Source organism: Peromyscus maniculatus, chromosome 21, assembly GCF_049852395.1.
Source record: "Peromyscus maniculatus bairdii isolate BWxNUB_F1_BW_parent chromosome 21, HU_Pman_BW_mat_3.1, whole genome shotgun sequence".
NCBI lineage: Eukaryota > Metazoa > Chordata > Mammalia > Rodentia > Cricetidae > Peromyscus > Peromyscus maniculatus.
The window spans coordinates 57229496-57244158 of record NC_134872.1 but is presented as its reverse complement, the minus strand read 5'-3'; the positions used below and the strand labels follow the sequence as shown (position 1 = coordinate 57244158).

The window sequence follows — 14663 nt, the reverse complement described above, 5'->3', positions numbered from 1 at the left end:
CTGATTGCTACAAACAGCCAAAACCAAGTAATTCAAGTAAATATGCTCTTGTGGTTTGAATCACCAATTTAGATAATTGTTTGTTTTTTTTAATTAAATGAATAATCAGCAAGTCTCCACCTTACTATTTTTTTCCCTATATAAGCAGAGCTAAAGATTGGGGGATTTTAGTTTGGGAGACAGTCATAGGAATATTAAAATGCCCTATGGCAAACACTTCAGTTCATAGTTCTCCAATTCCCTGATGATTTCACATCATTCATCAGACACTGAAAAAAGATCTCTTGTCACTGGATGATGCTGGGCGAATAAGCTTTCCATTTGTTTAAAAATTGTCTATTATAGGATCTACATAGGGATCTAGAGAGTACAATCAGGAAGAACACATACTTCTTCAAAAATGAATATCTGAGAACATAATTTCCAAAGGATGCTGAGAGCAGTCTTGGTGAAGTGAACAGAGTCAATGAAGGACGAGGGGTGGGTGTACTTTGGAGAAGTGACTCTCCTAGGCATCACAGGGTAGATAGAAAACTGAAACAGCAAAGGATGATTTCTAGGTATTATAAATAACGTAGGCAAAATCTTAGAGATTTTATACATCAGGTTTTGCTTGGGAAGTGAGACATCTGGCCAACATAAGAAAATTATGGAGGTGAGGGTATTACTAAGTCTTATGCATTACAAAATATGGAATTAAGAAGTCTTTCACACATGGCTTGCTTTGCTGCATGTAATCCACTGATCAGCAGAGTGAAAATACTACATCTGTGTGAATCTTGTTCTCACTTATTTTGTGCATTTTCTGTAGTTTATAACGTGTGTAACACAACAGGATGCAATGTATGTGTTGGGTGTTGTATACTTTTCCCTTTCAGTGATAGGGATGTATGATATAAACATATTCGTAGGTAGGTGGGCTGGTGATGGTGGTGAGTGACATCAGAGAATGTGCTGAGCGGTGTGGCCAGGAGCTAATATTTACAAAGTGTGTTCCTAACACTACTTATTCTAATGGTTAATAGAATGTTGGTTTTGTTAGTAAGTATAATAAAAAAATTAAAGTATAAGCCTCACAGTTTGAGGTATTATCGATGGGGTCAGGCTTATGACAGAGTAATGGAAGCCAAAAGATTGAGAGACTTTAGTGTGACATCGTTAGTGTTTAGGGAACTAACACTTGTTGTTTATGTTTCTTAATAGAAGAGCACCCCCCCCCATCATATGATTGGTATTTGGGGCTATTGTTTTGTGATCTAGAAAATTCTGTTCATTGTAGGAAATTTAACAGCATCTCTTTGCCATTTTCTCCAGTTGCCAGTAGCACCACCAATGTGACAGTTGTGACAGTCAATAATAACTCAAAAGAATGTCAGTTGTCTCTTGGAAAGTAAAATAACCCCCAGAACAAAATCACTGCCCTATAAAATAAACTGAACGATGGCTGGCCATGCTGCCTTTGGCCCCCAGTATCTTTGCACATGGATACTGACATAAGGGAGCACTTGTGCTCTTTTTTCTTTTGTGGATGAGTGAATGAATTATAAAATTATAGAACATAAAGTACTAAAAGGAATCTTGTGAATTTTGTTTCATAATAATGGATTCATGTCATGTGTAACAGTCTGTCTTCTAATTTATAGGTGGATTTACTGTGAAGACCAGGGAATTGAAGTTTGAAAACTCTCCAAATTTAGTAGCATTTCCATTTCCTCATGCAGCAGTTTTGGAAGACTTGGATGGGTCCTTGTCAGGGAAAAATGGAAGTCATATTCTTGCTTCTATGGAAACTCTCTCAGATACATGCTTGGCCAATGCAAGCTTCAGTCATATTGTCCCTGGCAGCATCTGTGGGGAAGGTGTTCTCTTTCATCGTATGTCTATTGGTTTGTAAGTAGCATTAACTACACTTCTTAGCTTGTCAATGGGCATGTACATACCACTCCATCAGGCTTAAACTTATGGAAGGGAAATTGTTTTTCTGATGAGCTGAAGTACATATTTCCTTAAAAGTGAAGTGGGACGTTGACCACTGTGAAATCAGGAACTTATGGTGGTTTTAGGTTGACTCAAGTGGTAGCTGTCAATGTCTTTGGATCAGCTGTCATAGCCCATGACTGCTTATTGACAGTTTGAGTCAACAACCTCTTCTTTAAAAGACTCCAAACCAACAAAATATTTGAAATTTATTTAAATGAAGAGTATTATTTAAAAAATTCCAATAATGCCATCCTCATTTATATACATGCACTTTGCCCAAGCTCTTTTTAAGTGCTCAGAGTGCTTCAGGGGATCAATTGCTGATGTCTTCTCTCACGTGCCAGGTTGCTTCACTCTAGTTCATTTTCCTTGTTAATTTCATGAACTATTGGATTCGTACAATACATTTCCTATTAATATTGGATCAAGGACTCCTTGGTTATGCTACTCAAACTACCATTAAGTCAGCAGCTGGGCTGTTTATAATGCATAATAGGATTGCTTCTGCTCTCTTTAATTTCCAGGTAATGATTGCAGAGTGTCTGAGGTTCTCCCTTTTACCTATTGCAAATGCATTGTATATATTTAGCCACACTTATTTCCTCCCTTTAAGTGTCCCAACTCCATGAATATTAAGCCAAGTAATTCCGTCAGACCACACTGGCAACTTATTTGAATCAGTGTGCTCTAGAGGGGGAGAACGGCGGAGGCCAGGCTTGTACTAGCTGCACACTGAGTGCATAGAGAAGCCCGTTTTCTCCTTCTCTTTTGGAAGGCTTAAAAATGGAGTTATCTGTGAATAGTCCAAATATTTTTTCTCTCTGCTTTCCAAAGTAGTCTTTATTTTCTCTACTGTGAAGGTGCCCCAAATCCCACCGAGTAACATAAGAGTGAGAGAGGGGGATATTTTCACTTCTAATTTTGCTTGTGCTGAGGAGAACTTTTTTTTTCTTCATTCTCAGGAATGTAGCCTGATTTTCATCACCCTGCTTTTACAAAACCTGGCTTTAAGGAATGTTTGGGGAATCTATGAAAGTTAGTGTTCTCTTTCTTACGTGATTTTTCCCCTCTATATGATGATAATAAGAGATTTGTAGTGAAGAGGAACATCATGCACTTGTATGATATTTCTCTGTAGGCATTTGTCAAACTCCTTCTAAAATGACTTTCTTTAAGGTTTGCTTAGGTTATCTCTTGCGTGTGTGTGTGTGTGTGTGTGTGTGTGTGTGTGTGTGTGTGTGTGTGCTTGGAGGGTGGGCATTGTGGTAGTGAAGGCTCTTCTGAGCTTCAGCCTTGTCACAGTATCTGTTCTTGGAGATCTCCAGGGCTGTGCAGCCTTTTGCCACAGAAGCAGGTCATGGTTGTCCTAGTCTGGATCTCATGACAACCATCAGGTTGTTTTCTAAGTAGATTCCAAAGACTCCTGGGAGGGTGAAATACTCACCTTTTTAAATTTTATTTTAAGGCATCTCCTCCTGAGTTTCAAAATATAAAATCCCATGTCCCGGAAGCCTCTTTAGTACCATGAAATCTGAGAAGATTCATTGCTTTTCTACCCAGACTTCTATTTTAAAATTTCAAATGCACTCACAGGTCTAGGTACAAATGCTCAGCTGTCACAAATGAGTTCTAGGGAAGCCCCAGCATGCTCCCAGTGGTGTTTTGGCCCTTGTACCCTCACTAAAAGAAGACTGTTGGATTCTAGGAGCTGTGAAGCCCAGCAATTCAAAGCGGTCTATGGGCTAGCACACAGCAGCAATGGGAAACTCTAGAAATGTAACAGACCTTCAGTCTGGACCTCAGTCCTCAGAGGTCCCGAATGAGAAAGCCCAGGTGATACACAGGAACCCTCGGGCAGCCCTGCTCCCAGGTCCTTCTAATTATACACTCGTGCTTCTACCCCTCCCTCTTTGTGCTCAGTGGCTTGATCTTTGTCCCAGAGCATTATAACCTCATTAGGAACATGTCAGTGCTAATGAGCAATTTGAATTCAGCTTAGATACAAAGTTTGTTGTGTTTCATGAAGAAAGGATTAATTTGTTGTGCTATTTACCCTGGGGCAAGCGCTGCTGTCTTTACTTTCAACTGTTACCCCCTTCTCTCAGCAAGCAGTCCCCAGAGGGCAAGGAGTGAGGCTCTATATATTCCTGCACAAACAAAGCCCCGCTCTCCTCCCCCTTGCCGAACTCTAGTACTTGGGTTATTTCTTTTCTGTTGGGCCCATCTCTGGCTGCTCTTCACTCTACACCAGTTCTTTGTTTGATGTGAGTGACTTCAGAATCCTGTCTCGCACTGTCTTCCTTATACCTGACTGAAGCCCACGTCTGTGGCAGAGGCTTTCCTAGACTCGGTGACGCAACACCAGCAGTTTGGTTGACAGAAGCAAGTAAATAATACTTGAAGTTGGTCATAATACCCAAAGTCCAAGTGAAGAGCAAATGGCTGCTCTGTACAAGGCAGAGGCAAGTTTATCATTTGTTAAGTGACAACATGCTTCATCTTCATGCTGCTTCGTATGTTGTTGGTCTCGTGGGAAAGTGTTTATTCCCAAGCTCCTGCTCTAGCAGCATTCTTCCAGGAACCCAGGATGCTGATGTCAATTCAGGACCTTATCTTAGACTATTATGTCAATGACCATTTCCCCCCATGGTCCCCTAGTAATGAAAGGGACCACAGGGTTGTGGGAGTTTCTTTAAAATTTTTTTTTTAATTACATTCTTATTTATTTATTGTGTCGGGAGGAGGACACATGTGCACGCCACAGTACATGTATGGAGGTCAGAGGAAAATGCCCTACCACGTAAGTTCCTGGAATTGGACTTAGATTTTTCAGACTTGGTAGCAGCAACCTTTACCCACTGAGCCATCTTGGCTCCTGTACCCTGCTTTTATTCTTATCTCCAGATTTGCATACATAATTTCCTCTGCTTGTATGTATAATTACACAGAAGAAGTAAAATGCTGTCTATAGTGTGTGTTTGTGTGAGCATGTGTGCATGGATGCTTTTAGATCTTCTTTTTAAATGTTTTTATTTAGCTCTTTGAGAATTTCCTACAATCTATTTTGATCATTTTCACCCTCCTTCTTGCAACTTCTTCAAAATCTTCCTTGTCTCCTATTGAGTCTAGTTTGTGCTGACCTTCTACTCTGGTGATGGGGCTTTTCCTAGAGTGTGATTGACATGCCGGGTGTCACTCCACTGAAGAAATCTAGCTTTCCCTTGCCCAGCATCAATCCATCGCCAATAGCTCCTCAGCTAGGGATGGGATTGATGTGTACCTCCTCTCTTCTATGATGGCATCGTGTCTGGCTTGAACTTACACAGATCACATTCATGTCCTCACAGTCTCTCTGAGCTCATATGTCCATCTACCATGTTGTCTTTGCAAAACACCATTTCCTTGACGTCATCCACCACCCTCTTCGCTGTCCTTTAAATGCTGCCGTCTTTGGAGGACCTGTGAATCTTTCTTTTCCTTCAAGCACATGTGTGCTTCCCAAGCCACCCTAGTTATTTTCACATGTAGTGATGATTCCCCAATGTTTCTTTTAGTTAAACTACACTTCAATTTGCATTGGCTGATATGTTAGTCACTAGGCACACACGGTTACTGTACATTTGAAATATGGCTAGTATAAATTGAGACGTGCTCTAAGGATACATTATACACTATATTTCTATGATGTTATGAAAACATAATAGTACAAGCTTCAACAAGTTGCTGTTACTGGCGAAGCTGAGATGCTGTTTAGGATATATTGAGTTACTCTGGTTAAAATGACTTTCAGTGCTCCTTTTTACTTTTTAAATGAAAGTGGCTACTACAGAATTTTAAATGAGAGAGACCTATGGCTGGTGTTTGTGGGTCGTTTCTATTTCTACTAAGCAATTCAGTATTTCCACTTGTGTCTTTCACATCCATTTCAAACTCAGTGTGTCTGTATGGACTAAAGTTTTTACTTCACAGACCTGCTCCTCCCTGGGTGTTTAGGACCCCGTTAAGGAAAATGCTGGTCTTAACCAAACACACATGTTATCTTCAGTTGCCTTTTTACTTATTTTGTCCCCTCAATTGACTACCAGCTTCCTTCCCTCCCTCCTCCATCTCTCTCTCCCCCCTCATTCTTTCCTACTTCTTCCTTATTTCTTTTTTTTCCTTTAAAAGTTTTTTTTTCATTTTACATATTAACCACAATTTCCTCTCTCTCCCCTCCTTCTACTCCTCTTCCACTTCCCCCCTACCCCAGCCCCATCTACACCTCCAAAAGGGTAAGGCCTCCCATGGGGAGTCAACAAAGCCTGGCACATTCTGTTGATTCAGGACCAAACCCCTCCCAGCTGCATTGAGGCTGAGAAAGGTATCCCTCCATAGGAAATAGGCCCCAAAAAGCCAGTTCACGCACTAGAGATAAATCCTGGTCCCACTGCCAGGGGCCCTATAAATACCCAAGCCACAAAACTGTCACCCACATTCGGAGGGCCTAGTTCTATCCTATGCAGGTTCCCTAGCTTTCAGTCCAGAGTTCATGAGCTCCCACCAGCTCGGTTCAGCTGTCTCTGTAGGTTTCCCCATCATGATCCTGACCCCCTTGCTCATGTAATCCCTCCTCCCTCTCTTCATCTGGACTTCAGGAGCTGGGCCCAGTGCTTGGCTGTGGATCTCCGCATCTGCTTCCATCAGTTAAGGGATGAAGGCTCTATGATGATGGCTAGGCTATTCATCCATCTGATTATAGGGGAAGGCCAGTTCATGTACCCTCTCCAGTATTGCTAGACTTGGCTGGGATCATCCTTGTGGATTCCTGGGAATTTCCCTAGCACCAGGTTTCTCTCTAAGCTCATAATGGCCCCCTCTATCAGGATATCTCTTTCCTTGTTCTCCCTCTCTGTCCCTCCCCCCCCCCTGCTCAACCATCCTGTTCCCTCATGTTCTCATCCCCCCACCTGTCCCCATGCTCCCAGTTTACTCATACAATGAGGAGACACATGTCGTTCTACTTTATCCTCCTTCTATAAAAAATTTTAAGTAAGTACACAACATAGTGGTTTATTATAATATTTCCATATATGTGTCTACTTATATTTTGCTTTTATTCATTGCCCCCTGCCCACCCTCAAGCCTGACATCAGTCTGTCGTGGTGCTGGTCCCCTTCTTCACTTCAAATAGCCACCCTGACTCAGTTAGCTTTCTGTTGCTGTGATTAGACACCGTGAGCAAGGCAACTTGAAGAGAGTATTTATTTGTAACACAGGGTTAACAACATCTGTGACCAACATGGTAGGTAGCATGGCAGCAGGCAGGCAGGCATGGCACCAATCAGTACTAAGAGTTTGCAACTTGATCCGTAAGCATGAGACAGAGACATCTAGCCAGGAAGGCCTGGGCTTTTGAAACTGCAAAATGACACACCTCCTCCAGCAAGGCCACACCTCCCAGTCCTTGCCAAACTCTTCCACCAACTGAGGACCAAGAATTAAAATACATGCTCCTATGGGGACCATTATCATTCAAACAACCATCCACCCCTTTGGTTTTCATGTTGTAAGTGTTTCATTAGCTTCTTTTTTTCTCTCATCCCCTGTTATGATTTTTATCTTTGATTTCATGATTCCCTTTGTAGTTTCAAAAAAGACAGATACACACACACACACACACACACACACACACACACACACACACCATACACATGGACACACAGGTTTAGATTTAGATGTAGATTCCGCATGTGTGATGAATCCTGTAGGGTTTGTCCTAAGTCAGTCTTACTTCATTTAACACAATAATCCTTAATTCCATGCATTTTCCTGAGACTATCATGATTTCATTTTTCCTCACTGCTGAATAAAATTCCATTGTATGTATTACTTTTTATTTACTCATTCATGTATTACTTAGATAGGCATCTAGGTTGATTCAGTTTCTTAGCTAATGTGACTACTATATTCATAAGCATGGATGTGCAAATGTCACTGCAATGATGACTTATAATCCTTTAGGTCTATACCCAGGAGTGGTATAGGTAGATGGATCATATGGTAGTTATAGTTTTGTTTTGGTGAGGAACCTCCATAGTGACTTTCATCGCGGCCGTACCAATTTAAAGTTCCCACTGGCAGTGAAGGTAGGTCTTTCTTCACTAATGACCTGCACTTGTTCCTGTTTGTTATCTTGATGACAGTCATTCTGATTACTTCTGATTACTGTAAGATGAAATCTCAAAGTGTTTTTAATTTTAGGTATTAGCATAGGGATTGAGGATGTTGAAGACATTTTCATTGTTTTATTGGCCATTTGTATTTTTTTCAGAGAACTGTCTTTTTAGTTAGTTGTTCTAATTATTTATTAAATGATTTATTTTCATTTCTCTTTCTAGCATTTTAACAAAATTCTTTGCATATTCTAGATATTAATGCCTTGCCTGAACCATAGTTGGCAAGTTCCCCCACCCCCAAATAAAGGCTATATCATTACTCTGGTGATGTTCCTTTCCTTTTTCTCTTTCTTTCTTCTTTCCTTTCTTTTTTTTTATGCAAAAGCTTTTAAAGTTTATGTAGTGTATTTTGAATTGTTTTTTTGCTTGGTGTGTGTGTGTGTGTGTGTGTGTGTGTGTGTGTGTGCATGTGTGTGTGTATGTGTGTGTGCATGTGTGTGTGTGTATGTGTGTATGTATGTGTGTGTGCATGTGTGTGTGTGCGAATGTGTGTGTGTGTATCTAGTTTCATTTTCCTACATTTGAATAACCAGGTTGAGTAGAACTATTTTTTGAAGGCATAAGAACAGAAATCACAAGATCATCACAATCCATGTAGAAAAAAACCTGTGATAGAGTTCACTACCTCTTCATGATAAAAATCTTTGAAAAATTTAGAAGTAGAAGGAGCATATTTCAACGTAATACACTTGACAGACTTGTATTCAACATTATAGTAAATGGTAAAAATGCTAAAAACAATTTTTCTGAAATTAGAAATGGGGAAATGTATTTTTTTCAAAATAGTGGTGAAAATCTTAGCTAGAGAAATTGGGTAAGAGAAAGAATAAAAGTTATACAAACAGGAATAAACTAAACTACCCTGGAAGTATTTTTGCCTGCAAATGGCATGATCCTCTAATTAAAGGTCCCTGTAGACTCTGGCAGAAAACTCAACAGGCTTGATAAAATCTCTCAGTACTGGATATAAGATAATAAACTTTGTAAGGAAGAAAAGAAGAAAACAAATCCCATTCACAATAGCTATAACAATGCCCAGCAATATATATAAACAGGAAAGTGAAAGACCTCTACAGTGAAAACTTTAAGATACTGAAAAAAGGCAATCAAGAAGACTCCAGAAGAGGAAAATATCTCCCATACCTATGTATTAGCAGAGTTAGTATTGTAAAAGTGATTAAATTACCAAAAGTGATCTACTGATTCAATATAATCCCCATTTAAATTTCAAAGATATTCTTAAAGAACTAGAAAAAAGATTGTAAAATTCATGTAGGAACACACACACACACACACACACACACACACACTACACACACACACACACACACACACACACACACACACACACCCAAAGCAATCCTAAGCAGAGTGAGGAAAAATGGAGCAATCAATACATGCCCTCAAATTATGCTAGTAACACAAACTACATTGTATTAGCACAAACACATGCAGAATAATGGAATAGAAGAAAGTACCCAGAAGTAATCCCACAGTTACAAACACTTAATTTTCAAAACATATATTGATATAAACATTGCTTTATCCCTTCCCCTCCCCTTTCTTCCCCTCTCCTCCCCTCTTACCTCTGCTACTTCTCTCTCCTCCTCTCCCTTCCTCTCTCTTCTCTTTTTACTTTATTCTACCCACCTTCTTTCCTGTCCCCTTCCCATTTTTTTTCATGTTGAATCTCATTCTTTAGCCTCCTCTGGCCTGAAACTCACTATGTAGCCCAGGTTGGCCTCAAAGTCTCAACAATCCCCTTGCTTTCTGTATAGTGGGATTTCAAGTCTGACCTGCTTGCACAGGATAGTTTCTAGGAGCGGTCCATGTTGAGTAATTTCCCTTCTAATGCGCCCTTCTAGGCCAGCTTTAGTTATCATTTACCTGTGTGCTCACAGGCACTTCTTAGCTTGCCACTTGATGATGCCCCAACCTTGCCCTTCTTTCCCTGGCTGAAAATGTGTTTCCACATGCTTCCTGAGGCAAAACCTCTCCAGCCCTTTATATCTACTACTTGCAGAAGGCCTTGGCATCATCCTATATCCCCAGCTCTCTATCCCATATTTACCTTGTTGCCTGTTTCTGTTCATAAGGTTCAGCTTCCATGAGCTCAGCATGGAGGTGATTTTCTCTGATGAGTTTTCCTGAGCATCTTGAGCACTCTGTTATCCCTGCTGTGTGCTCGCTCTTTAGACTTCCTCTGATCAATACTCATAACTCCTGCACAGTTTTATAAGTTGCCTTCCTTTGCAGATGTTAAGGAGGGGATCTGGGTAGCTTTGTTTGTTGTGCATCTTATGGCCCTAGTACAACATTGAGCACACATTGACTTAAATTACTTTTATATAAATTTAAAAAAATTGTCACCTCTAAATGTTTTTCTCATGCTACTATTTCCCATATTTTATGTTCATATTTATGAGGTCTCTATTACATTTACTTTTTCTCCAGAATATTCAGGGATTAAAATGTTATCTTTAGTCCTTATTTCCAAAAATTTTAAAATCATATAACACTTAATGCCCTTTCACAGTGTCTTAAAGTGTTCTGCTATCCTGGGGCTATCAGTTAATTAGAGTATATATTTTAACATCTAATTCTTTTCTTCATTGCACCCCGCCCCCCACCACCCAATCTGTTGCCAACATTTGCAAATGCTTTCTTTCTCTGGTGATATAGAGACTTTATTGTGATGCGGAGAATGTGATGAGGGAGGAAAAGAATTTAACCCTCACGATTATCAACTGGGAAACACATTTGTTTTTTGTTGTTGGTCTCAAGTCACTTACAGTCTTTTCAACCATCTTTGACTTGTTAAATGTTAACAAATCAGACAATGATTTTATTTTGCTTTCTAATTAGTGAATGGGTGGGGGTGAGGTAAGAGCTTGAAAAATGTAGGCTGGCCAACCAATCTGCCTGAGTTTTATAGATGGCACATAAAGTATGGTGAGGATGCCTGAATTCCACACTAGGCTTCAGACACTGGAGGATACAGAAGCAGTTGGGAATCACTTCTCAGCTCTCCTGGGTGTGTTCCTTTCAACAAGTCACTTTACCTCGTCTCACTTCATTTCTCACATCAGTAAAATGAACGTAATGGTATTTATTTCACAGGGTCATTGCCAGACATACAACAAATGCTCAATAAGCCCCACCTTAAAAAGTCTATGTTGTGTCTGTTATTTAGAAAGCAACACATAGGCATTCTATCATGGAATAGTGTGCTATAGGTTTATATATTTATGGGAAAATAAGCCTGGCAAAACAATCAGCTGTGCTCAAAAGTAACAATATAATTCCTGAAGAAAGGGGAATGATTTTCAATAATGACATATTATGCTAATCTGGTAAAAATCCCCTGGAGGATACAGAGTCTGAGTGATTCATAACCCAGTCTTTGATTCGCTGTGTCCTTTGATTCTCCCTTTCTCCTTCCGGGAAAGGAAAGGTTAATGTTCTTGTTGATCACCTTGATTCTTAGCTCTTGCTTAATACCCTCTCCTGTCGTGCTTGCGTTCAGTTTTTACCTATGCAACTGCTCTTAATGTGTTAGTGTGCAAAGTATGAGGCACCCCCTGCCTCTGTGAATGCAAAAGTAAAGAAGAGTTCAAATGGAAATTTTGGCCTAGCTTTTCCTCTAATAATCACCTAACTCTCCTTCCTAGGGATAAATAGGCATAGCATCACTAATGGTATCATTCAGTCCTTTAACAAAACACCCTGTGAGACAGGACGATTTTAAGATGTATTATCCTCTCTTGGCAGTAGAGGTTACAGAAGTAGAACAGGACATCATTTAAAAATCACGATGAACCCCAAACTGAGGAACACCAATAACAATACTATATGATCATTGAGTTTAATGAGTAATAAAAGGGTACGTTGGCATATCAGTGAATGTTTATCAACTAACATTCTAGAATACCAAACCTTGATTTGTGGCATTTGCATAATTATAAGATGAACAGAATTTCATTTGGTTTTTTTGAAGCTACAAGAAGATGCCGAACTTGGAGTTAGGAGAGCGGCTCTTATGAGCTGCTGTCTGTCAGTGAACTGTGTCCAGTACCAGGTGTGTAGACATAAGAGAGAAGACAGATCTTAGCCTATCTTCCTACTCAACACAGGCACAATTATTTTTCAATAACCTTGCTAAGTAGTTGCCTACTTCCTAGTTGCATGATTCTAAGGATGCATTCTTTCTGAAGAAGGCTTTCTAGCTAAAGTTCATAAGGCATGGAGAAGAGATAACATGGTGGATAAAGTCTCACTCAAGTATCATGGTGGGTGAAGGCATATCATTCTTCACAAATTAAAACAGAATAAGCAAGAAGTAGCATCTTAACATGATAAGAGTTGAATCTATCACAAAGCAGTAGATAATACCTTTGAGGAACTATGAAGCTGTTACTCAGGTTCCTCTACAGTAAGTTTTTCCTTTGACCAAGTCCACACAAAGACAGAAACAGGTATCTAAAAAGTCACAGAGGACAGTTAGTGGGCTGTACTCTTCAGAAACACAAGGCTGATTATAAGAAATGTTTTGCTCTCCACAACCATGTAAAATGACAATGTAAGAATTGTTGAAAGTTTGTGGAAGACAGAATGTTGTACTCCTCCCTTTCTTTAGGTTTATTATCCCTTTTCTCAGAAGGCAGAATACTGAAATGTTTTTGACGCACTGTCTTGTTCTCTGTCTGTCTGTCTGTCTGTCTCTCTCTCACTCTGTCTCTGTCTCTGTCTCTCTCACACACACATACACACACTGGAAAAATGGAAAAATAATTAACTGCATAAAATGTCAGTGTATCGTGGATGGTGACATGTCAGAAGATAATCTGATGAAGGGGAGTGAGTTCAGGACAGTTTTGAAGGATGCTCATGCAAAGGCGTGCCACCAAGGTTTGTTGGTGCTCCTCAAAATTTTGATTCTGTCCTGTTTTGTGCAATAAAAAATGTGCATGCAATAGGATGTGTAAATATCCAGGAGTTGCTTGGAGCAACATTTGTGGCCGACTATTATATATCTGGCTTAGGAAATATATAACTATAGAGGTTTTATTTCTGAGTTGTTCATACTTGATAATATTTAGAGTTTAATACAGTGTTTTTGTTAATATGTAGAGATATGGATCTTCAGAAAATGCAACCTAATGGTGAACACAACCGAGGGAATTAGTGCTTGTTCCCACTGATATTTTTTGATGGCCTAACAAATCCTTTGTGGGCACTCGACATCCCATAGTTCTGTGCAGTATATGGCCACTGAATCCCATTACTCTTAAGCAACTAGGATGATAAATTGTTCTGCTTGTTTGGAAGTTTTATCAATAAATACATTAGTATTCTAATGAATCATATCACTTAATTAAAAAGAATCATTCCTAGGGCTAGAGAGATGTCTCAGTGATTAAGGACACTGGCTGTTCTTCCAGAGGACCTGGATTCCGTCCTCAGCATACATATGGCAATTATGTTACTCTAATTCCAAGGATCCAATGCCTTCTTCTTGCCTGCAAGGCCAGGACACTGATGTTGTACATATACATATGTGCAGGGAAATATCTATACGCATAAAATAAATAGTAAAAAAATATTTTAAGAGAAGTGTTATTTTTGGAGGATGTAGCACCTGATAGAATTTTCATGCTGTAGTGGATGGTTCTACAACTATGCATATATGGGCACAAATAACTGAATTCAGGGAGTCAGTAACCACATCGAAAAGAAAAATAAATGTAGTTGTAGGGGGAAATGTTGAGGGAGATATGGGGGAAACTGGATGGGAAATGGGGATAGATATGACCATATTTCATTGCATATCATTCAGTCCTTTAACAAAGCACCCTATGAAACAGTATGATTTTGTAATGAAAGAAAATACAGCATGTGAGGCTCAGAGTCCTTTTGCATTTCTGATGGTGTACAGGAACTGTTGCCTATGGGAATGTAAGGGTTAACATTTAAAATTGACTGGTTGCCTCCTGATTTCTTGCACATAAAGCCATACGAAGTTCAGGGAGAGACTTCTTCCCCTAGTAATGAAGCTCTCTGCTGCTAATGGCCCATGCAGACTCCCTTGGCTCCTCCAAATTAGAAATACTTTTGTGCTCCTTTGCTTCATTAACAGTAAAGAGAGGGAGATTGGTGGCTATTTAGGGCACAGGGAAATTGGTGGCTATTTAGGGCAAGCAAAGATTGTAGTAATTATGGTTGGTAAATTCTCTTCATGGTGTTCTTTGACTCTCGATGTTCTCTTGGTGCCTTTCAGAGGAGCCCACCACTGTCAATGCTGGCATTTGGCCTAGAAGGATAGGACTTGATCTGACTTCAAAGTTTTGGCCCCTGGCAATGGTCAATCTTACCTGCTAGGATATGAGCCTTTTACATTTTGATTTGCTCTTTAGAATGTGCAATATGACTCTGCCACCAGCTGTGATGAAGACATGCTTGGTATCTACT

The 14663-nt window shown here is 39.8% G+C and overlaps 1 protein-coding gene across 11 annotated transcripts in view; it reads left to right on the top strand.

Moving 5' to 3' along the window:
• The window catches only part of Pkhd1 (PKHD1 ciliary IPT domain containing fibrocystin/polyductin), a 483551-nt gene that overhangs the window by 237410 nt on the left and 231478 nt on the right, over positions 1–14663 (top strand). For all 11 annotated transcript variants that reach the window (XM_076557889.1, XM_076557888.1, XM_076557887.1 and 8 more), the window contains one exon: positions 1644–1890. In XM_076557889.1, the coding sequence (XP_076414004.1) occupies positions 1644–1890 (247 nt within the window). The remainder of the gene's footprint in view (positions 1–1643; positions 1891–14663) is intronic.